Source organism: Lontra canadensis, unplaced genomic scaffold (genome assembly GCF_010015895.1).
Source record: "Lontra canadensis isolate GAN:19392208 unplaced genomic scaffold, GSC_riverotter_1.0 scaffold208, whole genome shotgun sequence".
Taxonomy (NCBI): Eukaryota; Metazoa; Chordata; class Mammalia; order Carnivora; family Mustelidae; genus Lontra; species Lontra canadensis.
In genome coordinates, this window is record NW_022631202.1 from 1,188,933 (window position 1) to 1,215,834 (window position 26,902).

Below are 26,902 nucleotides of genomic sequence, written 5' to 3' on the forward strand. Positions count from 1 at the left end.
CCGGTTCTTGGGAGACCATTTAAGAATCCACATCCCTGGGGCGCCTGGGTAGCTCAGTGGGTTAAGCCGCTGCCTTCGGCTCAGGTCATGATCTCAGGGTCCTGGGATCAAGCACCGCATCGGGCTCTCTGCTCAGCAGGGAGCCTGCTTCCTCCTCTCTCTCTGACTGCCTCTCTGCCTACCTGTGATCTCTGCCTGTCAAATAAATAAATAAAATCTTAAAAAAAAAAAAAAAAAGAATCACCCTCTCCCAGGGCGCCTGGGTGGCTCAGTCAGTTAAGCGTCTGCCTTGGGCTGAGGTCATGATCTCAGGATCCTGGGTTCAATCCCCACATCGGACTCCCTCTCCCTCTGCTGCTTCCCCTGCATGTGCGCTCACTCGCTCTCTCTCAATCTCAAATAAATAAATCTTGAAAGGAAAAAAAGAAGAACCACCCCTCTCCACCTGCCAACCTCAGAACCCTACCAAAGGTGCCCGGACACCCACAAAGGAAGGCCAGGGCAGGAGGGATCTTACAGGCGGCTTAACGGAGAGGCTTCCTTGACGAATATATTCGATCGCAGCCTCAATCGAAGTCAGGCAGTACCCCAATTCATCTTTTGCTGAGCTGCTGAATCTGAAGTTTTTGATGTAACTCAAATTTGCCATCCTAACAAAAGGAAGAAAAATATTTTCACTGTTGTGGACCCAATTCGCACATCTCCAGGAACAGCGCTATGGGCATGAGTGACTGAAGTCGGTTAGCTCCAGGAGCTCTGACTCTGCCCACTTAAGCCCTGGAGAATGTAAGTAAAACTTCTTGGTCCTTTCCTAAAGTATGCCAGTTTTGAAAAAGCTGACTACTGTAAAGTGAACCGGAGGCTCCCATCAGAAGAGGACAGGCTTTGGAGACAAACACAAGTGGAGTCGGCGTTCTACTCAGTCACTGACTAGTTGCGTGTTCCAGAACAAACAACATAAGCTCTCCGGGCCTCAGTTTCCCCATCTGTAAATGGGACGACGGCCACCATCTCCAGCGCAGACACAGCCATGGACTCATAAGGGGCATGCGATTTCCTGGAGTTATGCTAAAACCACCCTGGTACAATGCTGCCATTTTGCAAAAGTATTTTAACAGAAAATATTACCAGTTGGGGATCTCTGTTTTCACAAGCAAATACAACAGGACCGAGAGCAGATCATCAGCACACATGGTCTCCAAGTTAACTGCGGTGGGAGGGGGAACACATGTTCAAAGCCATCATGAGACCAACGAGTACATCAACTCCCCACCATCATCCAACCCACAAAGCCACAATCCAGTAAGACTACGTATCAGGGAGAAGTTCCATGGCACAATCTCCTTGACAGTGTCCTGAACTGATGTCCCATTTGAGGGGAAAGCAAAAGCCCAGCATTCTCAGAACATGTGTAAAAGAAGGAAATTCCAAGCAGACCCCCCTCGCCACCTCCCAGGAGGTTCGAGTCTGTGAGGGCAGACACAAGGTGAAGGTGCGCCCACCTCTTTCCTCCCGAGATCATTTCCATTTTATATACTGCCAAGTCTAATGCTCATGTTTAACTCTTTTTAATTTTTTTCACTTTTAAATTTTAAGGAATCCATTCACATGTCTAAAAAAATCTGAGTAGCACAAAAGAGCAAACTGGGATTTGGTATCTCCCATCCCTGCTGCCCAATCATCACCCAGAGGTTACTGCTGTTGCTGCCCTCCTAACCTCCTAACCCAGAAAGAGCCCAGGAGCTCACCACCATGCATACAGACACAGAGCTGCCCCCCCTTTCTGGAATGCCGTTAGAAGTGTACCACATACACTCCCTTTCATTTCACTTAATGCGCTTTGATGATCACCCCCTATCTGTACTCACAGATATGACTCCCCCTTACTTTTTTCTTAGCTTCTTTTGCTTTACTGTTTATAAGGGAAAATTTTAAGCAGACACAAAATTAGGAAGAAGGGTCTAACATACACTTGAACCCTCGTGTCGCCATCACCAGCTTGGAACATTTTTCTTTAAGATTAAACATTTGTAATTTTGGCCAAAGAATTTTGTCGCTGGAACACAGCTGCAGAAGGGGCCGGTAAGCACTGTGGCCCTGGACTAAGTGAAGCCAGCAGTGAACGTCCTGATGGGGCCATACACCCACGCCCCAGTGTCATGACAGGTTCAAGAGAACGCATGACAGGAAGTTTAAAGCCCATCATACATATTGTTGTACCTTGGCAAGCTCAGACTTGCACTGTGGACAGTGTCATTCTGGAAACAGGAAGCTACTGAAAAGGCAAGTTCTCAAAGAAACTGTGCTGCTTGGATTCTGATCTACAGACCAGCTGCATGGTGCCCAGGCAGGTATGGGGAAGCCTGGCTGGTTTGAGGTCGCTACTTCTGTGCCATTATTCTCTTGCCCTTATCTTGCCTATCCTACCCCCAGACCCCTGTTGCTAGGCACCCACGCATCAGAACAGACTCCGGGGTGCTGACACAGGGGTGCTCTGAGACACATCAGCCCATCTGTGTGACCCTTCAAGACGACACTGCTCCTTAACAGACTTTTGCACCTGGACGTAAGTGTCTGTGCCACCATCGGGCCCCTCCCCTGAGCACAAACCTCTCTGGCTGGGAGACTGGGTTATGAGCTGCACCACCTTTCGCAAACAAATCAGCTTCTGCTGTGGGGAGGTGCATTTGTTCAGCTGGGCCAGCTCTCTCTTTGCACGAGGTATGTTGAAGCTGCAGAATAATTCAGAAAGTGACAACTTAAGACCACACTGGGCGGGCCCTTCTTCCCTGATCTAACAGCACACCTCAGATTTACTCTGCTTACAACAAGCCGTAGGTAACGACAAACTGAAAGAAAAACTTGGGCTCCAATCAGAAGCAAGACAACACCTCTGAATGTCCCATCAAAGAGGCAGGACAGTAGAACATTAGGAAAAAATAAAATTAAAAAAAAAAAAAAAATCCTTAGCAGGTACCTGGGTGGCTCAGTGGGTTAAGCCTCGGCCTTCGGCTCAGGTTATGATCTCAGGGTCCTGGGATCAAGCCTCGCATCAGGCTCTCACCTCAGTGGGTAGCCTGCTTCCCCCCCGCTGCCCGCCGCCTCTGCCTGCCTCTCTGCCTACTTGTGATCTCTGTTAAATAAATAAGTAAAATCTTAAAAAAAAAAAAATCCTTAGCCCCAGAGTGAGATCGCTCAAAGGGGTTAAAACAGTCTCAACGTAAACACTTCATAATACCAAAGAAACATAAACTAATTCAAAAGCAGGCGCCCGTCTAGCAGGTGAGGTGCGTGTCTGTATGCGGGACCCACCTGGGTGAGCGGTGTGCCCGTCAAAAGACCAGCTGTGCGAAAGCCCCACCCATCGAGCTCCAGCTGGCCACAAGGGCAGGAGGGGGATCCCTGCCAACCCCAGTCCTTTATCCTGGGTCACAAGGAACTGCACTGTTCCTCAGAAGGAACCGAGTGAAACCAGGGTGCCGTCCCTATGGCTGAGAGCCCTGTTTCCAGAAGCAGAGGCCCCAGCCCCCGAGGGGGCCGAGCTCCAGCGGCACACGCTCTTACCTACACTCAGGTTTCACACCAATGTCCTTCTGCTGAAGATCCTGAAGGCTTCTTGTGATTTTGTTAAAGGCAGCGTCCTAACGGCAGATTTTTAATGAAGCTTCAGATTTCTTACACAGCTAAGAATAAAAGGCTTCTAATGGGGATGATGGGGATTTGGGACATACCTCGCTTGCCTCCATGGTCCCCACATATTTAAAGATCAGATCATAAATATCGTGCTGGACGTACATCTGTGGAATCAACAAACAGACCACAGACAGCCATTCCAAGGGTGCAGAGGGGACAGGAGCCCTGCCCCTCCCCACCCCCTGCTCCTCTGCCTCCTCTCTCTGCCCTGGCCTGGCTTCTTACCTCCACTGCCTGCTTTAGCAGGTTCATCTGGGCCTCCTGCTTGGCAAGCATTTTCTGCAGGACGAGAAGGTAACGTTAAAGACCTTGGACTGGCATGTGAGCAAACTGCAGTTCTCTCTTTTGGAAGTCCTGAAGCTTACCAGGTGAGAGTCCCTCAGAAGCTGCTGGAGGCATTTGGTGTAGAGAGCATTCACCGAGTCCTGTGTAACCCAGAGCAGAAAGACAGGTCACTCAGGACCCAAGGCCCCCAACACAAAACCCAAAACGTGCCACACGTCCTGGAGTAAGAACACATTGCCAGATGTACTTCCCGGGGGATAAGCTTTAAGTCCTGATACAGGCTTATCAAATAAGTTATGTGATTTTTTTTTCAACTTTTTTAAGTGTAGATGCATGAAGGGTAAGAGAGAATTTCCCTTGGGATTCACACAGGTAATAACAATATTCATTTTTATACTCTGTCATGTTCAAGTTTTCTCCAGGGGCTCCTACTAGCTTTACTGTTAGAAGGAAACATCTAAACAAGGCTTCCAACAGGGGAGGCAGCAAAGTTTCAGGGTACACTGGGAGGGAGCCCCTGTGTTCTTGAACCGGCCTGAGCCAGGGCACCCTGGCAAAGCAAGACACAGCTACTGACTATGTGTTGACGGAGGCTCTTTCTTTCACATTCTCTGAATGTTCGCTGGAAAGAAGCAATGCTCCTGTCAAATCTCTCTGCATGTCTTCCCAAAAACTCTCTCACATCTTCGATGGTTTTCAGGGTAAATGGATCTGAAGATGTTGAAGGCTCTTCTGAAAAAGAGGCAATGGGTCAAGCTGGCCGAAGCCTTCCCAGTTTCCTAATGGGGGAAGTACCACATCCTTTGCCCTGCTCCCCCAGGGTCTGGAGCCCCATCTTCCAGCAGAGGACAGGAATTATTTCAAGATACTGCCCAAAAACAGCCTCATACAGGACAGCTCAGGGTCCAGAGAGCCTGGCCCTCCTGAAGCCCCTTCCATGGACAAAACAATTTGATACCATAGGGATGACCTAAGAGGCTCTGGTGAGGAAGCCCGGATTCCTGACAATACAGGACTCAGAGTACATTCAGCACATTGTTATCTCAATTTCCTGGAACAACTGAAGAATTATTATTTATTAAAAATAATGAGCTCTCAAAGAGACACAACAGTGGGGCAATAATGACATTAAGAGCTGGCTCTAACATTGAGGCCCAGTGTCAAAGCCAGGGCTGCCACCCTGCACAAACTCCAGTGGGCAACATTCACACAGAGGTCTGTATGAATATCACCTCCCGGAATTGTGTAATGCCCAACCTGTGCAACCATACACAGCAGCCCCCAGTCCCATTGTCTTAGCTCAAGATGACTTTTTGATTAAGCTCTGGGGAATTACTCTAAAGTCAGGCAGGCTTCTAGTGGGCTCTTGAATATTTTATGGGACGTTTATAACAGCTATGTCAGGAGGAAGTTGAACACAGTTCTCCAAATCAGGGGGAAAGGGTTTTCTCCCAGAATACCTGAACTCTCTCTCTTTTCCAAAGGATGGGCTATACACAGTATGCTGAAACTTTCTTCTTTTTCATTGTAGAAAGTTTCTTCAAAGAGAATGGGCACTGAGAGAAGATAGGCGAAACCAGCTCCTAATTTAATCCTGTTTCCTTGTATAAAGACATCCTGGAACAAGAGAACAGTCACTGCAGCAGCAGCCAGCGGTGACCAACAAGTCCCCCTGGCTGGCCCCAGACAGGGCACTGCTTCCAACCTGCCCTCCTTTGCTTCAGTGGGGCTTTACTGGGGCGGGGGGTCATGAACACTCTTCCATTTCACTTTTTGATACTAAAATGTTTTCTTTCCTCTTTGTTCACACTGTAGCTACAGCTGATCCTTTTTAAATATTGGGACAGAGATGCATTAAGCTGGTCCTTGGGGCCTTAAGAAAACCTGTACCTTCTGGGGAAGGAGGAAGAAGGCCCTCCTGGAATGGCCTGGCGCTGCAAGGAGACGCGGACGGGGAAGGGATGCTGCTGTCCCGGCCACATTCAGAACTCTGGCCACAGCTGGGGTACCCAGGCAGATGAGATGTGATAAGCCTAACTCCTCTGTTCTCCTTGTAGATTTGGCTTCCCCGAAGAGAACAAACTAACAGGGACTGGCAGGGAGAACAGGGCTGCTGACTCCCCCCCTAACCCCCCACCGCCAGGCTGGTGTCTAGGTAACCCCGTGTCCTGTCCTGTCCCTCCTCTCTCCGCACAGGCTCACACAATCCCTGACTGTCAGGTCTGAGGCACTCACCAAATACACTGGCCCCATGCCAGTTCCGGTGAGGAACAGAACATCCCCCTCCCAGAATCTCTCTACCTCCCCTTAAAAAATAAGAAAATGTGGACCCCAATGTTACCCAAAGGTAACATCCACAATGAGACAGACTGACATCATATGTCTCTGGTCACGACACCCGCGGAGTGATAAAACGCCCTCCCGGCCGCGAGGGAACCTCTGAGAACCCCAGGCTGAGGGAAAGTGTACAAAGCAAAGCCGTCCGTGTCATGGAAGACAAAGACAGCCCAAGGACTGCGCCAAGTCACACGAAACTAAAAACACCAGCAACTGAAGGCACTGCAGGACCCTGGATCTAAAAAGACCAAAAAAAAAATCTACAAAAGGATATTATTTGTATAATTAGCATGATTTGTATGAGGACAGCGTGTTGAACAGTTCACTTTCCTGAGTGCGCTCACTCTGAGTAGTTATGCAAGAAATAACATGTTTTAGAATAAAGGGACGTAGTGTCTGCAACTCACTCTCACTTTTTCCGAAAAAGGTTCAAATAAAGTTTACTTTGTGCAAAAAAAAAAAAAAAAAAAGGTTCAGAAAAAGCAGTAATACTGTGGTGGGGAGAGGGGGAAGGGACCTATAAAAATAAATGTGGCCAAAGTGCTTACAGCTGACCAACCAGGGGAAGAGCAGAGGAGAGTTCTTAGGGCTTTCTCTAGGTTTGAGAGGATTTAAAAAGAATGTTTTTTATTTATTTTTTCAGCTTGTTTTTTTTTTAATTTTTATTTATTTTTAAAGTTCTTTTCAGTGTTCCAGAATTCATTGTTTATGCACCACACCCAGTGCTCCATGAAATACGTGCCCTCCTTAATACCCACCACCAGGCTCACCCAACCTCCCACCCCCCTCCCCTCCAAAACCCTCAGATTGTTTCTCTGAGTCCACAGTCTCATGGTTTGTCTCCCCCTCCAATTTCCCCCAACTCCCTTCTCCTCTCCAGCTCCCCATGTCCTCCATGTTATTCCTTATGCTCCATAAAGAAGCGAAACCATATGATAATTGACTCTCTCTGCTTGACTTATTTCACTCAGCATAATCTCTTCCAGTCCTGTCCATGTTGATACAAAAGTTGGGTATTCATCCTTTGGCTTATTTAAGTTTTAATAACACACCTGTGTTTTTTTTGTTGTTTTGCCTAATTTAAGTTTCAATAACATTTTTTTTAAGAATGTTTTTTGAAAAGTTAAAATTCACCCCGGATGTCCTGTTTGTGGCCAAGAAACTGATGAGCTCTCAAGAGCACGGGGATAAAACAGGTTTAGCCACAGGACCTCCATGAGATATTCCAGAGACTCCCTGACTTACCAGCAGAAGGCCCTAGAACTGAGGAACCCCGCCCCACCCCTCCCCACCCATCCTCCCAGGCAGAGGCCCAGCCAGGCCCTGCTCAGCTACTACCTCCTCTTTCCTCAAAGGCAGAGGGCCCTCCAATGCCCCCCTGCCCCCGGCAACGTCAGAGCCATCATTTACCACAGCAGGGACAGGGAGAAACGTGGGACCCCTGCCCTCCCCACCAACTCCCAAACACTGAGTGAGGGACCCTGGCTGACCCACAAAGAAGTGAATACCTTTCCATTTAAGGTCTGGAAGTGTTCTTCCACGGGGATCAAAATGTAGGACTCAAACTGACAAGTGGACTGAACGCTGCTCGACAAGCTTCCCTTGCAGGGCACCAGGACCTGCAAACAGTAGGCATAGTGAAGAGTGCGGGAGGGGCCACTCACAGCTCCAGCTGGACACCCCCTGCCTGGAATGCTACTGGCAGATGGAACCCAGCGACTGGGGTGACAGACGTCCTGGTGGCAAAGCCGCGATTCCCCAACCTGGGTGGAGGCCAGGCACAGTCCCCCTCCAGGCTTGTTCCCACACCCGCTGGGTACCCCCCGCCCCCACAGCCAGGTGCCCCAGTCTATTCTCAATGGACTCGGGGACAACTCCAGAGGAAGACAGGGCAGTTTGGAAAGAAGAGAAAAGTCAAACTAAAAAGTCACGTGTAGGTGCCTGGGTAGCTCAGTTGTTAAGCATCTGCCTTTGGCTCAGGTCATGATCCCAGGGTCCTGGGATGGAGCCCCGCATTGGGCTCCCTGCTCAGCGGGAAGACTGCTTCTCCCTCTCCCACTCCCCCTGCTGTGTTCCCTCTCTTACTGTGTCTCTCTCAAATAAATAAATAAAATCTTTATTAAAAAAAAAAAAAGTGACACATAATCCCACCACCTGAATGAGGAGAAACACTGCCGCTTGAAGACAGTTTCCTTCCCTGTCTTTTTTCTCGGCTATTTTTTCTAAGCCTAGTTGCAATTATAGTTTGTAATAGAAGCCACAGAAACAGGGTTTCCTAGGACAGATTCCCCACCTCTGCCAAGATATCTGGGGGTGCTAGACTCCATCCTTGGGGCGGGCTCCATCTGAGAGGCAAACAGCTTCTGCACTAGCCCCATTCTACAGATAAGGAAACTGAGGCTCAAGGGAGCTAAGGAACCTGTCAGTGTCTCGCGGCCCTGACACAAACTCCTGCCACCTCCTGGAGCCAGTGCTGGAGGCTCAGCCCTGAGCCCGCTGGAGCTCCCTCTGCAAGGACCCAGGGAATCACAGCAGCCTTCAGAGCCGCTGTCACCGGGGCTTCCTTAGGCTGTGTGGGAAGAGCAGCTTGGCCTCTCCCCACACAGACGAACAGGCCAGTGTCTCACAGCGGAAGGAGTGACTTGAGGCTGAAAGAATGTTGACAAAATGGCCTGGCCCCTCCTCAAAGAATCAACATCTCGATCTAACTATCAGTTTCAGGAAGCATCGTGAACAGGGGACCACCATCAGCACCAGCCCCAGGACTGCAATCGGCAAGAGTCAGAACCCAGGGAAACTCTCCAGGAAGACGGACCCAGAAGAACGAACTGCAAAGACACAAAGAAAGAAAATGAGGAAAGCGGAAGATGAAACGAAAAAGCAGTGGAAGACTGTGCAGACGGTTTCCCAAGGCCACCAGTATGTCAACGCTGACCACGCCTCACACCCAGGGCCTCACACCCGGGGCTGCGCACCCCTGTGCACTTCACTTTAGCTCAGCGGCGAGGAGGAAAGACGGACGTCATCCGTCCAGTGTGACGTGTGGATCTCCTCTGGGTCCTGCTCTGAACAAACCCCCCGTGAAATGGACAATTGTGAGATGATTTGGGGAATCTGAACAGGGACTAGATGGCGGACAATACTGAAGAATGATTGGGGAAAGTTTTAGCTCTCATTTTGTCAACACTCTTTGTGGCATTGTGGTTACTTTTTTTAAGAGTCCCTATCATTTAAAGACACATTCCTAAGTATCTACAGATGAAACTGTATGACAATCCGACATAATTTTCTGGAATTTGCTTCAAAATAATCCAGTGTCCGAGGGTGGAGAGCAGGAGAGGGCAGAAACCACCTGGGATGGGCCAGCGAATGGATCACAGCTGAAACTGGGTGACAGGTGCATGGGGCTCATTATGTTACCCTTTCTACTTGGATCGTATGTTTGCAACTGAGCTCAGACACTAGAGCACGCGACTCTCTATCTCAGGGTCATAGTCTGGCCCCCAAGTCTGGCACAGAGATTACTTCTTTTAAAAAAAAATCGTTCTGGGGCGCCTGGGTGGCTCAGTTGGTTGAGTGGCTGCCTTCGGCTCGGGCTGTGGTCCCAGGGTCCTGGGATCGAGCCCCACATTGGGCTTCCTGCTCAGTGGAGAGCCTGCTTCCCTCTGCCTGCCGCTTTACCTACTTGTGCTCTCTGTCAAATAAAAGAATTAAAATTTTTAAAAATTTAAAAATCATATTAAAATAATTTAAGGGGTGCCTAGGTGGCTCAGTGGGTTAAAGCCTCTGCCTTTGGCTCAGGTCGTGGTCCCAGGGTCCTGGGATCGAGCCCCACATCGGTCTCTCTGCTCAGCAGGGAGCCTGCTTCCTCCTCTCTGTCTCTGCCTGCCTCTTTGCCTACTTGTCTGTCAAATAAGTAAATAAAATTAAAAAAAAATTTTTTTAATAAAATAATTTAAATTTTACTAAAAGTGAAACTTAAAAAGGGGGAAAAGATAAAAATAAAATAAAGAAAGAAAAGGTGGGCCTTAATATAAGCCTGAATTGGGAAGCAACCTCCTCATGGCCCAGGGAGTACAGGAAGAAGAGCCTGGGGACCAGGGGGCTAACCAAGGGCACAGGAAGTCCATGAACCAGAACTCGGGTATGTTTAACACCCAAACTGAGGAAGGCCCAGAGAAGGTCCCACGCCTGCTCTGTGGATGAAAGAGTCGTAAGAGACTCCAGTGAGAGACCAGGGACTTCTGAGGTGCTTTGGAGAACCTTACCCCAGCTGTTTAGCTGTCTGCCTCCCTCTCTGCCTCCCTAACTGTCTGCATCCCTAACTTAAAAGTAAGACTGGTTCCTGCTACACTGTATCCCTGTTACCAATCTCACTGCTTGACATTCAGTAGGTGCCCAATCAATGTTCGTTGAGTGAACAGGGATCCGCCTATATCAAGGTCCCCCACCCCCCACTGCCAATTTTCAGAAAGACAATACTGCCCAGAGCAGTTCTTTGCAAGCAGAGGCCAGCGGCTGGGCTCTCTGGCTGAGAGGGAGGGTGAGGATGCCAGCCCCTGGGGACTGGAGTGGAGTTGGGGACTGGAGCAGCTAGGAAGCTGCCCATAGGAGGTGGGGTCAAGTGCAAGTGCCTTCGGGGCTCTCCCAAGACGGTGCTTCAGCCTTCCTGGAGATGTCACGGGCACTACGGCCTATGTGGAGGACACAAAGTTTGGAGCCTCCGAGTAGACCATAAGTGGGGGACCTGCTTATTTTAAAGCTTAACAATAAAACTTTTCATTCTGGTCCCTTATAAAGAATTCTTCAATAACAGAAAAGGAAAAACAGTAGAACAGAAGCAATAATCAGCATTTGTGACACTACTCCAGGGTCCCCTCCTAACTCCGCAGCATTCGGGTAATTTCTGTCCTGACACCCGCCGTTCTGAAAGACCAACGGCCAGCTTCTGGAATTCCCTGAAGTCACGCAGCGTTCTCCACTCATCTGTGCAATCCTGGAAACCGGGCACGGTGCCTGGCTCCTAGCAGATGTTCAACAAATTGTTTGTTGGCTGGATCTATGCCAAACGGATCCTAAGAACTAGAACATGGACCTCAGTGCCCTTAGCTGGCCCATCTAGGTATTGTACTCGGAAGTTCTTTGGAACTTGGAAGACATGCTGACAGGTTCCCAGGCTAGCCCTCAAAAGCCTACATACCCCATAATTAAAAGATCACAACAGGGACGTCTGGGTGGGGCAGTCTGTTGAGCCTCAGACTCTTGATTTCAGCTGGGGTCATGATCTCCGGGTCATGGGATCAAGCCCCATGTTCGGCTCCATGCTCAGTGGGGAGTCTGCCTGAGAGTCTCTCTCCCTCTGCCCCTTCCTACCATGCATGCTCTCCCTCTCTCAAATAAAATAAATAAATCTTTCCAAAAAATCCAAATTAAGAGGAAAAAACTTAAACTCCCTTTGTAATTTTTGTTTCTCCTGTAAGCAAATGGACCCACCCCTAATCTACCTGGGAATCCTGGAGGACCCGCCCCCTGCCACCTCATGGACAAGAGCCCCAGGGAGGCAGCAGGCTTGTCCAGCCCACACTGAAGAAACCACAGTATATAATTAGCTGGGTGCTAATTAAATAGAACAAGGGTGACAGTAGAAGCGGTGTGGGGGTGTTACAGGCCTCTGTGGCTGGAATCTGGGGAACACGGGGAGAAGGAGCTTACCCCGTCCAGTCAGAGAGCAGGTGATGGCAGGAGGCGCCCGCCTGAATGCACAGGTATCCCAACCAAAGGAAAGTTCTGGAAGGAAGTCAACCTGGAGGAGTGATGGGGCAGGCGGGGGGAGCAATCAAGCTGCACCCTCGGCTGCCACTCACACTGTCTGTGAGGATGGGGGCCAGCGAGCTGGGCTTTAGGAAGACGTGTGAGGGGCAGCTGACCCTGGAGGGGAGGGACACACGTTTAAAACTGATGATTTCTCAGTATTTTAGAGCCCACTAAATGACTCTGGTTCCCAGGGCTGATTCAAAGGCAGCCAAACTTGGCCCAATGGCCAGGCCCCAAGGAAAGAAATTCAGCATTCACCTGCTGAGGAGATAGGGACCCTTGGCGGTGGCAGAAATGATGTGTACTCTTCCAGAGGTGACTGGAATATTCTTTTTTATTCCACCAACAGACGTGGACGGGGCACTACTATGGATTAGACCAGGAGGAACGGGAGCCCCCGTAACACAGCCAGGAGGGGCAGGAGCTAGCCATCAATGTCTGACTGGGCTGAGTTGGGCAGCAATAGCCAGCTACTGCTCATGGAGACTTCCGTTGAGACGTCGGCCTCACGGATTCTCCCACCTACTGATGGCCACGACGTCAGTGTTGCCAAGTGTTGGCCCCCGGCAGCTTCCCGTGGACCCTGCAGATCCCAGGAGGGGCCAGAGAAAGGACCTAGGTTACCACTGGGAACTCGGATGGCACAGTTTAAGAAGACTCTCCTATTCCTCGGTGTGGCCAAAAGGAAGGTAACCAAGAGGCCAAAGTTCTTATTCAAAATTGCCCTTTCATTGAGGTGAGCTTGAATGGGATTCCACTATTTGCAGCTGGGAAAGCATCTTCCTGGAAACACAGTGGTGAGCAAGACAGACAGGTCCCTCACAGTATTCACAGTGTGGCATTTTCCTTTTTATTATTTTTTAGACAGAGAAAGAGAGAGCGAATGCGCATGAGCTGGGGGGGAGGTAGAGAGGGCGAGAAAGAATCCTGGGCAGGCTCCACCCCCAGGATGGAGCCTCACTTGGGGCTCGATCTCATGACCCTTAGATCATGACCTAAGCTAAAACCAAAAGTTGGACACTTCACTGGCTGACTCACCAAGGCGCCCCCACAGCGTGGCATCCTTAAAGAGCAAGAGAAAGTCACACATAGTCTGCTCTTCTCCAGACAGCATTTTTGAAAATGTTATAGAACAAAGATGGGGAGGGAGTATTTCCCAAATTTGTTTAGCGCCTCCCCACCAACCGTTAACATGACTGCTTTGTATCCTGTATTTCTTCTCTGGAACACGTACCACAACTGTAATTAGTAGGTATTTGCTCAGAGCGTGACCATTTCTCCCAATAGCATTTCACCTCTATAAAGGTAAAGATGGTGATGTTTATTCCCATTTTTTGCTGAACCCTCCCCATCAAACATGGTACCTTCCCCAGAGGAGCACTTCATAACTACCGTGAAATGAACAGATGATAATGTCTCTGGTGAACTTTATATGATTTTTATTTTCTTGTTGGAAACAGCTATACTCCAACTGTTTTTTTATACACACACACAGACACACACACACACATATATATGTATACATGTATACACACACAGACACACACACACACACATATATATATATGTATACATGTATACACACACACACACACACACACTGAACTTTATGACCTCTAAAAACCAAAGTAAAGTAATTCTGGGAAAAACATATGAATCACAAAACCAATCCTAAAAACTGGAAGGAACCTGGAAAAAGCAGGCTTGTGGTGGGAGTGGGACAGAGTGGGCAAAGTGAAAGTCAGCTCCCGGTGTCCAGACAAGGCACCTGCTAACCCAAAGTGAACCTGAGCTACACTGACTTCTCCTCTAGTTCAAATCCTTGGCCACGAAGCAGAAACACAGTACGAGAAGAGGACAACACATAAAAAAGAAACACGAAGGCAAGAAAAACCCCCCAAAACAGAAAAGCAGCCACACAAAGGCAGCAAGTGCTCTGTGTGGCGCGGGGCTGTGTGCACCAGACGGCCACCAAGGCCAGGAGCGGAGAGCCCACCACCCTGCAGGCAGCAGATGGCCCCACAGACATACTGTGGTTCCTCGCGTGCGCCCCTCAGCCTGCCATCTGGATGCCTCGATTAGATCACCGGTTCCTCCCCTTTAGGAGATGCCTTTCAAAGCTACACACGAATGTGTTCACATGTTCCCGGATTCTATGTGAGTGAGCACACGCCTCACAGACAAGGACCCATGATGCCCTGATACACTTTCTGCCCCCAAGAAGCTCTCAAGGTCAACGCAGAAAGAGAGAAACAGACGAATACCCGAAGATCAGCGTCCACGGGGGCTGTCAAAGGTGTCAACAGAGAGGATTATACCCGAGGCTGGTGCAGAGCCAAGAGGCTTCCTGGAGGAGGCAGCTCATGGTGGTCCCTCTCTGCTCGTTCTCGTACTGAGCATGGTCTGGCGCTTGTTACACTCAGTGGGTTTGTAACTGACTCCCTCTAAGCTTAAACAAAGTCTACGGCATTTCTGGCCTTATCAACACTGCCTGGTCCACACCTGTTGGAGAAGAACGACCCTCAGGATCGATGCACTTACAATGCCATGGGTTTGGGCCACCTTGCTGCATAAGTCAGGACGCCACTTTTGAAGAGCCAAATAGAAAGGATTTTTCAGGAGATCTTCATCGTACAGAGCCATATGGACTTCAGATGGGGCAAAGAGAGTCTCCTGGGACAAGGGGAGAAAAAGCAGTAAATGACCACTTTCAGATTTACATAACACAAAAAAGTCCTCATCTGAAAGTTTCGAAAAAGCATCTCTGACATGTACTATTCTGCTCTACAGGAAATATCAAAGATAACCCACCAATTCCAAGATGACCTTTTTACTGGTCAACTGCAAAAATCATGTTCAGAAAGCTTGTTCAGGAGCGTCATGATCCCTGCATGGGGCTCCTTGCTCAGCGGGGAGGCTGCTTCTCCCCCTCCATCTGCCTTTCCCCGCACTGACGCGCATACTCTCTCTCCAAAAAGTAAAATCTAAAAAAAAAAAAAAATCTTGTCACACTCAAAATCATTGCAAAAAATAAAAATGGCTATTTTTAGAACATTCTACATGACCAAAATTATATTTTAAAGATATGCATATATTTTAACGAAATATGTCAAGCATACACAGAAATACAGAGGAATAATGCAAACCCACCACCCAGAACTACCCAATCTCAGCATTTTGCCATGTTTGCCTCAGATTTTCTTTTCAGAAATAAAGTATATTGGAACAGACTGGAGGGGCGTGGGTGGCTCAGTTGGTTAAATGTCTAACAGTTGGTTTCATCTCAGGTCATGATCTCAGGGTCATGGGATCGAGCCTCACACAGGGCTCTGCGGTCGGTGCGGAGTCTGTTGGAGATTGCCTCCCTTCCCCCAGCTCCTCCCCTGCTCATGCTCTCTCTAAAATAAATAAATAAAATCTTTAAAAAAAAAATAGACTAGAATTCCCCTGTGCCCTCTCTGATCTGGTAAATACCATCACATTAAGAATTATATGAATGGGGAGGCACAAAAATTCAGTCCATGGCATAAGCTAATTTTCCCATTGTCCCATTTTCTGAATAGTCTATCCCTTTTGCACTGGCCAATAATGCTATCTTTGCTATACTCCCAAGTTTCCATATATGTGTGGCCTGTTTCTGAACTCTCCTCTATTTCAATAGTCTAGTCTTGTGCCATCCAACGAATATATGAGAAATGTAATTTCATGGTGTACATGCATAATCACATATGTAATTTAAAATTTTCTAGTAGCCACATGAAAAAGCAAACAGACGAAATTAATTTTAACAGTATATTTATCTTAATATATCCAAAATATCATATTGTTAACATGTGATCTATATTTTAAAATTATTAATGGCATATTTTACATTCTTTGTTTTTTGTTTTTTGCTTTTTGTGTTTTAAGATTTTATTTATTTATTTATTTGACAAAGAGAGAGATCACAATTAGGCAGAGAGGCAGGCAGAGAGAGAGGGGGGAAGCAGGCTCCCCTGAGCAGAGAGCCCGATGTGGGGCTCGATCCCAGGACCCTGAGATCATGACCTCAGCCGAAGGCAGAGGTTTAACACACTAAGCCACCCAGGTGCCTCCATATTTCACATTCTTTTTTACTCCTATTAAATCTTCAAGATTTGGTGTGTACTTTACAATCACTGTCCAATTCATACTAGCCACACTCAAGGGCTTACAAGCCACATATGGCTAGTGGCTATTATACTGGACAGAGCAGAGCTAGACCACATTAGTTTACATGACTACAGCTTCATAATAAGCTTTGGTATCTCATAGAGAAAGGCATCCCTCCTTGTTCTCCAAAATTGTCTGGTTATTCCTAATTTTTTGCAATATCATATAAATTAAAATCAGTTCCTCAATTCCATGAAAAATCCTTTCGGGATTTTTATTAGAAATGTACTAAACTGGGGCACTTAGGAGGCTCAGTCATTAAGCGTCTACCTTCAGCTCGGGTCATGATCCCAGGATCCTGGAATCAAGTCCCACCTCAGGCTCCCGGCTCAGCAGGGAGTCTGCTTCTCCTTCTCCCTCTGCCCCTGCTTGTGTTCCCTCTTTCACTGTCTCTTTCTCTCTGTCAAATAAATAAATAAAGTCTTTTTAAAAAATGCACTAAATTTATGGACTGGAGAGCCAACATCTTTATAATAACGAATCTCATCATCCATGGACATGGAATGACTTTCCACATATGTCTTCTTCAATGTCCTCTGGTTAAATCAAATAGACTATACATAACTTTTTTTTTTTTTAAGATTTTTATTTATTTATTTATTTACTTGACAGACAGAGATCACAAGCAGGCAGAGAGGCAGGCAGAGAGAGAGGAGAAAGCAGGCCCCCCGCTGAGCAGAGAGCCTGATGCAGGGCTCGATCCCAGAACCCTGGGACCATGACCTGGGCTGAAGGCAGAGGCTTTAACCCACTGAGCCACCCAGGCACCCCTATACATAACTTTTATTAAACATTATTTGTGTATTCTGTATAGATTCTCTCCTGTTATGAATGGGGCTTTCACTGCCCTGGTCTCCTCCCTTTACCAACCATGAGTGTAGTTTCACCAAGCTATCAGAGCTATCAGAAACGAATATGAAAAATGGGCACAGAAACAGCATCTGAGCCTCCATCTCAAGGGGTGAAATGGGGAATACAAACACCTGTATTGCAGGACTCCCATTTACATGCTGCCTTCAGTATTTTTGCCATACTGCATACCAAAAGACCACCATGTACTGCTCGCCCACATGGGGTCTTGATGAGAATTAGAAAAAGGCACCCATCTTCCCAGTGGGTACAATGGCCCTGTGCCAGGGCACGCAGCTTGGTAAGTAGCTCACAGACTATCAGCCCCAGTTTACCAATATCTCTCTCTCCCAGGCACAGCACCTATGCTATAACCTCCAATAACTGCACACAATGGCTCTACTGTTAAGTGTTTGACATAGTCCTTTAAACACCTACTCTCTTTTAAAATTTATTTTTAGAAGAACCTTTATTACAACTTTAAATATGAAAACAGTATACTCCAGGGTGCCTGGATGGCTCAGATGGTTGAGCGTCAGACTCTTGATCTGGGCTCAGGTCATGATCTTGGGCTGTGTGAGCAAGCCCTGTGTCAGGCTCCCTACTCAGAGGGGAGTCTGCTTCTCCCACCTCATCCCCCACTCGTGCTCTCTCTTTCTCTCACTCTCTCAAATAAATAAAAACAAAATCTTTTTTTAAAAATTACAGAAACGGGGGTGCCTAGGTGGCTCAGTGGGTTAAAGCCTCTGCCTTCGGCTTAGGTCATGATCCCAGAGTCCTGGGATCGAGCCCCAAATTGGGCTCTCTACTCAGCGGGGAGCCTGCTTCCTCCTCTCTCTGCCTGCCTCTCTGCCTACTTGTGATCTCTGTCTGTCAAATAAATAAATAAAATCTTAAAAAAAAATTACAGAAACAACTGACATTATGTAAAACTCTTCTAGATACTATTGACTGCCAAACATTCTGAGCTTGAGCCTGAGACCTCTTCTTATAAAAGAGAAAATTCGATGGGGCACCTCGGTGCTACAGTCAGTTAAGCATCTGCCTCTTGGCTTCAACTCAGGTCCTGATCTCAGGCTCAGGTCATGATCTCAGCGTCGTGAGATCTGCAGAGTCTGTTTGAGTTTCTTTCTTCCTCTTCCCCTGCTCCTTCCCCCCACTCCTGCGTGCTCGCTCGCATGCACACACTCATGCTCTCTCTCTCTCTCTCTCAAATAAATAAAAAATTTTCAGAGAAAATTAGCAACTACTAAAGGGCATCAAGTAAAACTTGACACAATCAGATAAATGAAATACGAATAAAAAACTGAATTACTCTCTTATCATTTAACAATAGTCCAACATGCCTTCTTGGGAAAATGCCAGGACAACGCATATAAGTAAGTACATTATGAATTCTGTTACGGCTAATGATAAAAACAGCCACTATTCAAGAGCATCTTTGGTTCAGGTACCGTGATAACTTCTATTCACCCTCATCCCACCTTAATGTTCATGATAACTGCAGGCAACCGACTACAACCAGTGCTCACAATAACTATAGATATCATGAGCCTCGTGTTTTGCAGATGAAGAAACTGAGGCTCAGCTGGCCCACTTGAGGTTGTTACACAGATGTCAGAATTTATTCTAACATCTGCCTCTTTAACCACTGCACCCGCTGTGTAAAATAACTATGCCTGGATTAAGGGTTACTTCATAAGCCACAGATGCCCAGATTCCATATTTCATTTCCCCCAAAGGAAAAGTCACCATGACAGATAGCCCCATGGGCCCTACATTGAATTCCCTAGGTCTGGTCCAGGCAGAACTGTCTGTGCCACAGGCTCTCCTGGGGACTGCCTGAAGGAGGCCCCTGAGCTCCCTAAAAATCCTCTTAGGGGAAGAGCCTAGCATGAAAAAGGCTACATATAGTCTCTCCCTGGACCCCAGAGACAGCTCTGCAACAATTCAGGTATTTGACTTGTTGAATTCAATTATTACTAGAGCCCAAATAATCCTTGTATGAGGCCCTAACCAGAACAAGTGGATAATGTGATTTTGCTGGGGTCATAGTCTCAAGAAAACAAAATTGTTTCTGGTTTCTGACACAATCGGTTCTATATGACAGACTGCAAAACTAAAGACACCTTGGACAGAGATCACAGGAGAGACAGGAGGCCAGTCAGTCAGAATGAAGGTGGGAAGAGACCCTCCTTCTGCTCCTCAGACAAGATGCTGGCAGAGCTCCAACAACTCTATACCCAAGACGGAGGTGACAAGGACAGGCTCTGATGCAGGAAGCAACAACCTAACTGGGAGGCAAGGAATGTGTATTCATAGAGTAAAACCAACCCAGAGCGGTGCTGGCACAGGTCAGGACTGGGGAACGGAGCAGCAGGGAAGGAAGGTAAGATGGAGAGCAGAGAAGGCAGGAACAGAAAACCCAAGAATAAATTTTTTTTTTTAATTGATGAGAAGATGAATCCAGGGGAGTAACAGGAATGCAAATAGTTTGGTCAGAGAGGGACAGCAGGGTGAGGGGAGGCCCCTGAATGCCACATCAAAACATTAAGTTCAAATGCATGAAACACACAAGACTTGAAGCAAGCATTGCTTGTGAATGGGACAGAGCCCGCTGGGTTTCAGCCCCAGGTCATCTGTTTTCTGTAGGACTTCATTCCTCCTGGTTACCAATGACTGAACCCTCCATCCAGGAGTAAGGATTCAAAGAGCGCTGTCCAATGCTCTTCTCAACCTTTTTGTTCTGGTGGTTAAAACATATAAGAATTCAATACAATCGGGTGCTCAATGTCAGAATGAAATTCTTATATGGGGGTAAATACTTAACACAGGTTAACGCCCTCACAAGTTTTACTTGCAAAAATTCGTTTTATATTTTAAAATAACATGCAAAGTAAACTGACTGTTCCTTATTAAATGGGAAAGAGGAGTGAATCCTCTCATAAAACTCCTTAAAAAAAAATTCCACCCCTGCCTAAGCTCAAATGATAGGATGATTTACAGCAAATCCAGCAAAATTAATCTGAATACCAAATACCCCGAACATGAGTTATCTGAGCTTAACTCCTACAAACAAGAGCACCAGGCAAGGTCTCAAACTAGTACCGGACATTTCAAGAGGGTGGTGTGCACACTTGTGGTTTTGTGGTCTACAACCGTCCCACCAGCCCAGATGAGGCTGGGTGGTCAGGTGTCCCCATCTGGTGACAGCGTGCAGCCTGGCTCAGCAGAATCCAGCACAGGAATGTCTGTGCCTTTTAGAGATAAACTCCCAACTGAAATCTCACTGCTGTGGCTGCTTCCACCCTTTGGTGAGGGCGCTCACCAAAGACCCACACGAGACTTACTGCTGCATCCAAAAAGATGCACACTGCATCCGAAAGCTGAGCATTATTCGCCAAAAAGTTTAATTTGTGATGCAAAAGAAAAAGGCATTATCTATGTTTCATAGCAAACAGAAGCAACTGGATGATGTAATATACGATATTATAGTCACTTATGTCCTTCTGGCCTGTACTGTCTATGGATCCTATCCATATTTTTCTCAAAAGCTTTTCTTCAAAGCGTCCAGTCTGTGCCTGGCCACGTGGCTCACTGCAGGCATGCTGTTTAACTGTTCGTCAACTGAACAACATGATAGTGGGGTGTCAGGAAGCTCAAGCTCCCAGGGAGACGTCATCTCTCAGAGAAGCTGGAAATCCAGGGGAGAGTGAAGGGCCGGCCCTAGGTAGCCATGCTGGCACGGGCAAAAAGCCAGAAACAAATGATACTCAGAGCTGGCTAAACACAGTGACAGCTGGAATGTGGAGAGTCACACAGGGAGGGAAGGCCTCAGAGCTGGAAGAGGGGTGTGACCACTAAGGGAGCAGGAAGACTTTGGAGGAGCACAACCACCCCTGGATTTGGGTCTGAATCCTTTCTAGATCTATCTTCACGTGGTCACATTCCTCTGCTCCTCTAGGAAAGAATCAAGTTACCGCCGACCGGACACCAACCTAATCCTGGCAATTCATAAACAAAAGGAGGGCCCCACAGAAACACTAATAGTGCCCAGACGTGTGAATAACAAAGACCCAGTAGTTGCCCTCGTGAGGCCAACACAGTCCAAGAGCCACAAGGAGACACAACCAAGACCTTGACCCCAAGCCCTATGCAGACAGCACTGTTGGCTCTCCCAGTGAAGCTGCCTAGCAGGGTGATTCCCGGTGGCAAGCCAGAGTGAAGAGAGCTCACCCACGGGATCTGTTCAACATCAGAACCTCAGCTGCTCTCCTGCCACGGAGGCTAGACACAAGTATCTGTCCCTACTCCCGTCCTGCGCTTCTCCTTCAGAGGCCTCTGCCCTCCTGATCTTACTGGGACTGGTCCACAGGAAAGACGACAAAGCGATCTTTCCAACACTAAGGTCTACTGTGGGGCAGCAGTCCCCCTTATGCTCAGTTGTGCTTTACAATTTCATTTCTCTATGGCCAACTGGGGTCTGGAACAGATGGTCCTCCTTCTGACACAGAGTCAGCAAGTCAATAGCAGCTAACATTATATGACAATACCTATATCCATCACCTCACTTCGTCTCATCACCGAGGCACTGAATCATCTCACATCATCACAAGAAAGGTGAGTACAGCACAATAAGATATTTTGAGAGAGAGTCCACATTTATTTAATTTTTATCACACTATATTGTTAATAATGGTTCTATTTTGTTATTTTTGTTACTCTGCCTACTTCAGATATTAAACATCACAAGTACACAGGTATAGGGGGTAAAAAAACGGAGTATAGGGTTTGGTACTACCTGAGGATTCCAGCATCCACTGGGAGTCTTAGAACACATTCCCCATGGACTAAAGGGTGGGCTACTATATTCTTCCAGGACTTCCCCTCCACTCCCTACTAGATAAACTCTCAGTTTCTCTTCCTGGCATTAAGGGACTCTCAATCCCGCCTTCCACCCATCTCTGTAGCTTCATATCCCTCCACTGTCCTTAAAGCTCCCCAAAGCAATGAGTTCTCCCTCCTTCTATCCATTTTGTCTTGAAAACTACTCTTTCCCTGTTAAGGCCCCCATCTGGTCAGTGGGTGGCGAAGACCCTCCGCCACGGAGAATGGCCAAGGCCTGGGACATCCAAACCCCGGCCACAAATAGCCCCAAATCTATAGATTAAAGGACAGAGCACAAAGTGAGATGCAGCCCTGGGGCCCAGCGCTCTGGATCTTCTGAAACGCCTCAATACCATGCCCGGGAAGGTGAACTCAAACGCTAATATCCCACTAAGACCCCCTGCTCTTCTCTGGGGCTGGTGGGAAAGTGAGCTAATCAAAATATGAGCCTCTGCCCATGAACCCCATAAACCTGGAAACCCCCAGCTCGCATGCAAACTAGTAGACCCTCCAATCTCACCAGCCCCTCCTTCCCTGAATGTCCTAAATCCTCAATGAAGACGCGTCATTTGCTCCGTGGCCCAGCACCGGCTGCTAGTGCCCAAGTCCCTAACATCTCCAAGGTCCATGCCTAGCTCGCCCACCTTGGGCAGTCTATGTGCAACGAAAAGAACTGAATAGACCCAGAATCCGGAATATCTGTTGGTGCTTAAGTTCTCCTGGAGTAATTTTTACCCAGCAGGAGACCGGCCCTTCAAGAGGCTGGCAGGCAGGGATTCCCTCCTCCCTCCCCTGCGCCTTCACCACCCCCAGGGACCACATGGAATGAGGCTCCGGACCCCCGCCCTACATCCTCCCCCTCCAGCGGCCCCGCCAGGCGGTCCGCAAACCACCGAGGCCACTCAGCTCTTGAACCACTGCCCCGCCCACTGCCCCCAAGTCCGAGCTCCCAGGAGTCCGCATCCTCTGGCCCGTCCTGCAGTCGCGAGGGTCAGAGGGCACATTCTTTGCCACCCCGCACTCCAGGGGCAGAGAGAGCCTGGCGGACGACGGGACCCGCAAAGCGCAGGCGGGGTGATCCAGCCAGCGAGGAGCTAGGGTCTAAGGGTGCCGCCCAGGGGCAGCCAGCCCAGCCTGGGGGCGCCGCGGGGCGCTGGCCGCGGAGAGGAAAGAGCCCCTCCCCCTTCCAGCTCCCGGGCCCCGCCCGGCCTCTAGGCCCCGAGGCGCAACCGTCCCGAGAGAAGGGAGGCGCGGGATGAGACAGGAGGAAGGACACTTACTTAAAAGGCTACATAATTTCACTCCCTGTCCTCTTCGGAGCAGCGGCGACGCCTCCCGTGCCCCGGACTCGGACCTCGGTGCCCACCACCCCAGCACAGCGGTTCTGCTCCACCGCCCACCTCTTTACTCCGCCGTTGGGCGGAGCCGCACCTGGTCAGCCCAATGAGCGGCCGTCCTTATCCAGAGTGACGTGTGCGCAGAGCAATCATTGAGTCCGCCCAGCCGGGGTGGGGTTCAGGCGGCGCACGGTGCTTCCTACTCAGCCCTGAGTAGCCGACTGCGCGTGCCCGGAACGGGAGGGGGCGGGGCCGAAGGTGATCTGACACTAGAGGTGGGATCCAAGCTTCGTTCGGGGAAAGTGGGTTGGATCCCGATGGCGAAATCCCGGAGCTGTCCCGCCCTGAGAACTGCCCTTTACTGCTAGCTTTGGAGGACGGAGGTGCCCAGTCCTACGAGGCACACCACTCCGTCGCTGGCAGGGTCTGAGAGTTAGAGTCCCTGAGTTCAAATTCCCTCACTTACATGGACATCGCGTGACCTAGGCCCCCCACTTTTTTTAACCTTGGCCTCAGTTTCCCAGTCTTTACGATACCAGAGTGTTGGAACTGCCGAGCCCTAGTATTCCCGAACTGTAACGGGGAGAAGAGAAGGAGGAGATGGGGGAACCTACACGTGACTTCCCCGCGCGGGGCCCCGCCCATCCACTGTCTAAGGGATGGAAGCGCCCTCGGAGGACGGGTGGGGGTAGGCGGATCCTAAGAAACCCGACCCCGCAGCCCTGGGCAGCGGCTAAGGCGGAGCGCGCGGCTCCGCGGCCGGCTAGCCCTGGCGACGGCACCGGAGAAGGATGGGGACCGCAACCCGGGCTTCGCAGAGAGCCTCCTTGGAGGCGAGGGCGGTGCAGAAACTAGGCGTGTGACTCCAAGCAAATCGGGGGAGGATGGATGAGGGGATGGGAGATAGCTAACTGGGCTGACTCTCTGCGTCCGGTCCGCAGAGGCTCACGTCGCGGGTCTCCAGAGGCTTCGTCGACAACATCGGCAGCGCCGAGCCAGTCTCGGGCCATGAGGAGCGCGCAGGCCGCTCGGCCGGGAGCCGCCGTCGGGGCTGGCAGCGTCCCGCTGCGCTGAGAGCGTGGAACCGAGAGGGGCGCGGGCGGCCGGGCTGCGCCAGAGCGCACAGCCATGGCGAGGGAGGAGTGCAAGGCACTGCTGGACGCTCTCAACAAGGCGACCGCATGCTACCACCACCTGGTGCTGACCGTGGGCGGCTCGGCAGACTCGCAGAACCTGCGCGAGGAACTGCAGAAGACACGCCGGAAGGCGCAGGAGCTGGCGGTGGCCACCCGCGCCCAGCTGACGGCCGCGCTGCGCGACCGGGGCCTGGGCGCCGAGGAGCGCGCCGAGTTCGAGCGCCTCTGGGTGTCCTTCTCCGGCTGCCTGGACCTGCTGGAAGCCGACATGAGGCGCGCACTGGCCCTGGGCACCGCGTTCCCGCTGCACGCGCCGCGGCGACCGCTGGTGCGCACAGGCGTGGCGGGCGGCTCGGCGGGCGTAGCAGCGCGCGCCCTGAGCGTCCGCAGCTTGCGGCACGAGGCGGAGGGCAACTTTGACGTGGACGACCTGCGCGAGCTGGAGCACGAGATCCTTCAGGTGAGCGAGATGATCCAAGAAATGGAGATGAAGGTCAACGTGCCCCGCTGGACGGTGCAGGCCCGGCAAACGGCGGGCGCCGAGCTCCTGTCCAGCGCCAGCGTACGCGTCTCCTCGGTGGGCGCCGTGTCCGTCCAGGAGCGCACCGGGCACTGCGACCCGAACAAGGCCCTGGCCGCCACCGTTTTCAGCGCCGTGCTGCTGGCGGCTGTGGCCCTGGCAGTCTGCGTGGCGAAGCTGAGCTGACCGACACACTACTTTCTCCTGCTACTACCGCTCCCTCCCGGGAGACATCCCTCGGGAAGGACGGCAATCGCCTGGACTGGGGATGGGAGTGGGATTTGGCACGTTTAAGGGAAGGGGTTCCAAAAACCCCGTGTGTGTGTGTGCGTGCGCACATGCATGTTTCAAGCACACATCTGCTTAAGCAGAACATGGTTTCCTCTTGCTGGCCGGGGAGGAGTTAATTTTGCGCGGGCATCCAGGGCATTACCGCTAATGTATGCAGCAGCTTTATCCCCTATTAATAGAAAACCGTCCCACGGTGACCCCAGATTCCTCCGAGTTAATGGGTGACCACGTGTGCTGCTGGGGCGTGTTTACACGGAATCTGAGTTTCGTGCCCCCACCGCTACCAGCGATTCCCACTCTCTGCGTGGGTTAGTTTGAAAGGGGGGTGAGGTGAAATGAAGTCGGGCCGGGGGAGTTGTTTTGCTGTGTGGGTGGTGATTTGGTTTCCTGGACAAAACTAGGAAGATGTAAGCAGGTTATATTACCTTAATCCTTTGGGGCTTAAGCTTAGGATAGCGTGCAAAGCGAAGTCTGTGCAAAGTGCTTTCTCTATGGAACGCCATTGAGCTTCTTGGCAGAGTTCATCAATTAGTTACCAAAAGCAGCAAGAAGACGTTTGGGTTTGGGGTTCGGTGACGTTCCCCACAAGTGCTGACCCTACTTAGGAAACCAGACATTGAAACTGCCCCCACTTGCCTATTGCAAGGGGCTCTTCCCCGTCAGCCTGGAAGGCGCACAAGCTTTGGGAAGGACATAAGCTATTCAAACAGGCACTTTCTCCTTTGCAGGGGCTTTTGTTTGTTCCAGAACTAGACCAGAGTTTTAGATCTCCTTGGGGGGAGGGCTGCAGAATCCTCTTTGGAGCCATTAATCCTTTCTATCCCTTGGAATTTGCCTGCTGGCCAGTAGGAGAGCTGGCTTTGGAGGAAGCCCCACAGCTCCCTGACCCTCACACTGACCCCTGAGAGGGTAAACCTCACTGCTGCATGCCGTGGGACCGGATTAGCCCAGGAACAGGGTTAGAAGGCAACAGCTTCCACTTGGGAATTTCAGCGGCATTTTAGAAACAAGAATCATTGAGGAAGAAAAACTATATAACCATATGTTGCCCTATCAAAGCCGGCTTCTTATAGAGGACATTTGGCCACGAAGTCATACGTGCCAATGAGTCAAACACAGTGGTCTTTTACTAACACCCTTAAGTTAGTAAATACACATCTATTATGAAAATAGACCTTCTTAAAGGCAGGAGGTCATAGCATAAACTATTGGAACCACGGTGTACATAACAGAGGTTGGGTGACCTCTGCTTCTGTTGCTCAGTGAGTAAAGAAGGTGGAAACCCCGGGGTCCCAGGCTGAGCAGTGCCACCACCGGCCGCCTGTTTTGCAAAGAGAACATAGCTGGGGAAATAATGCTGAGAAAACACATTTACCTGTCAAAAGGTAATTTCGGGGCACCTAGGTGGCTCAGATGGTTGGGTGCCTGCCTTCGACTCAGGTCATGATCCCGGGTTCCTGGGATCGAGTCCCCCATTGGGCGGGCTCCCTGCTCAGTGGGGAGCCTCCTTCTCCCCCTCTCTCTGTCTCTCATGAGTAAATAAAATCTCAAAAAAAAAGGGG

The 26,902-nt window shown here is 49.7% G+C and overlaps 2 protein-coding genes across 6 annotated transcripts in view; one reads left to right on the forward strand and one right to left on the reverse strand.

The window, feature by feature from the left end:
- Window positions 1–23,464, reverse strand: part of ANKRD27 (ankyrin repeat domain 27) — a 53,104-nt gene extending 29,640 nt beyond the window's left edge. For 3 of the 5 annotated variants that reach the window (XM_032848770.1, XM_032848772.1, XM_032848774.1), the window contains exons 1-12: window positions 23,337–23,464; window positions 14,671–14,802; window positions 7,824–7,934; window positions 5,439–5,595; window positions 4,556–4,710; window positions 4,059–4,118; window positions 3,919–3,972; window positions 3,732–3,806; window positions 3,565–3,641; window positions 2,611–2,732; window positions 1,129–1,207; window positions 518–650 (exon numbers count right to left, since the gene is read on the reverse strand). In XM_032848770.1, the coding sequence (XP_032704661.1) occupies window positions 518–650; window positions 1,129–1,207; window positions 2,611–2,732; window positions 3,565–3,641; window positions 3,732–3,806; window positions 3,919–3,972; window positions 4,059–4,118; window positions 4,556–4,710; window positions 5,439–5,595; window positions 7,824–7,934; window positions 14,671–14,772 (1,125 nt within the window). In that variant the 5' untranslated portion in view covers window positions 14,773–14,802; window positions 23,337–23,464. The remainder of the gene's footprint in view (window positions 1–517; window positions 651–1,128; window positions 1,208–2,610; window positions 2,733–3,564; window positions 3,642–3,731; window positions 3,807–3,918; window positions 3,973–4,058; window positions 4,119–4,555; window positions 4,711–5,438; window positions 5,596–7,823; window positions 7,935–14,670; window positions 14,803–23,336) is intronic. The other 2 variants (XM_032848771.1, XM_032848773.1) reach the window with 1 other exon arrangement.
- A 645-nt stretch (window positions 23,465–24,109) lies between these two features.
- Window positions 24,110–25,235, forward strand: RGS9BP (regulator of G protein signaling 9 binding protein). The gene has a single exon (XM_032848766.1). The coding sequence runs from the start codon at window positions 24,522–24,524 to the stop codon at window positions 25,233–25,235; it is 714 nt and encodes a 237-aa protein (XP_032704657.1). The 5' UTR covers window positions 24,110–24,521.
- The last annotated feature ends 1,667 nt before the right edge of the window (window positions 25,236–26,902 follow it).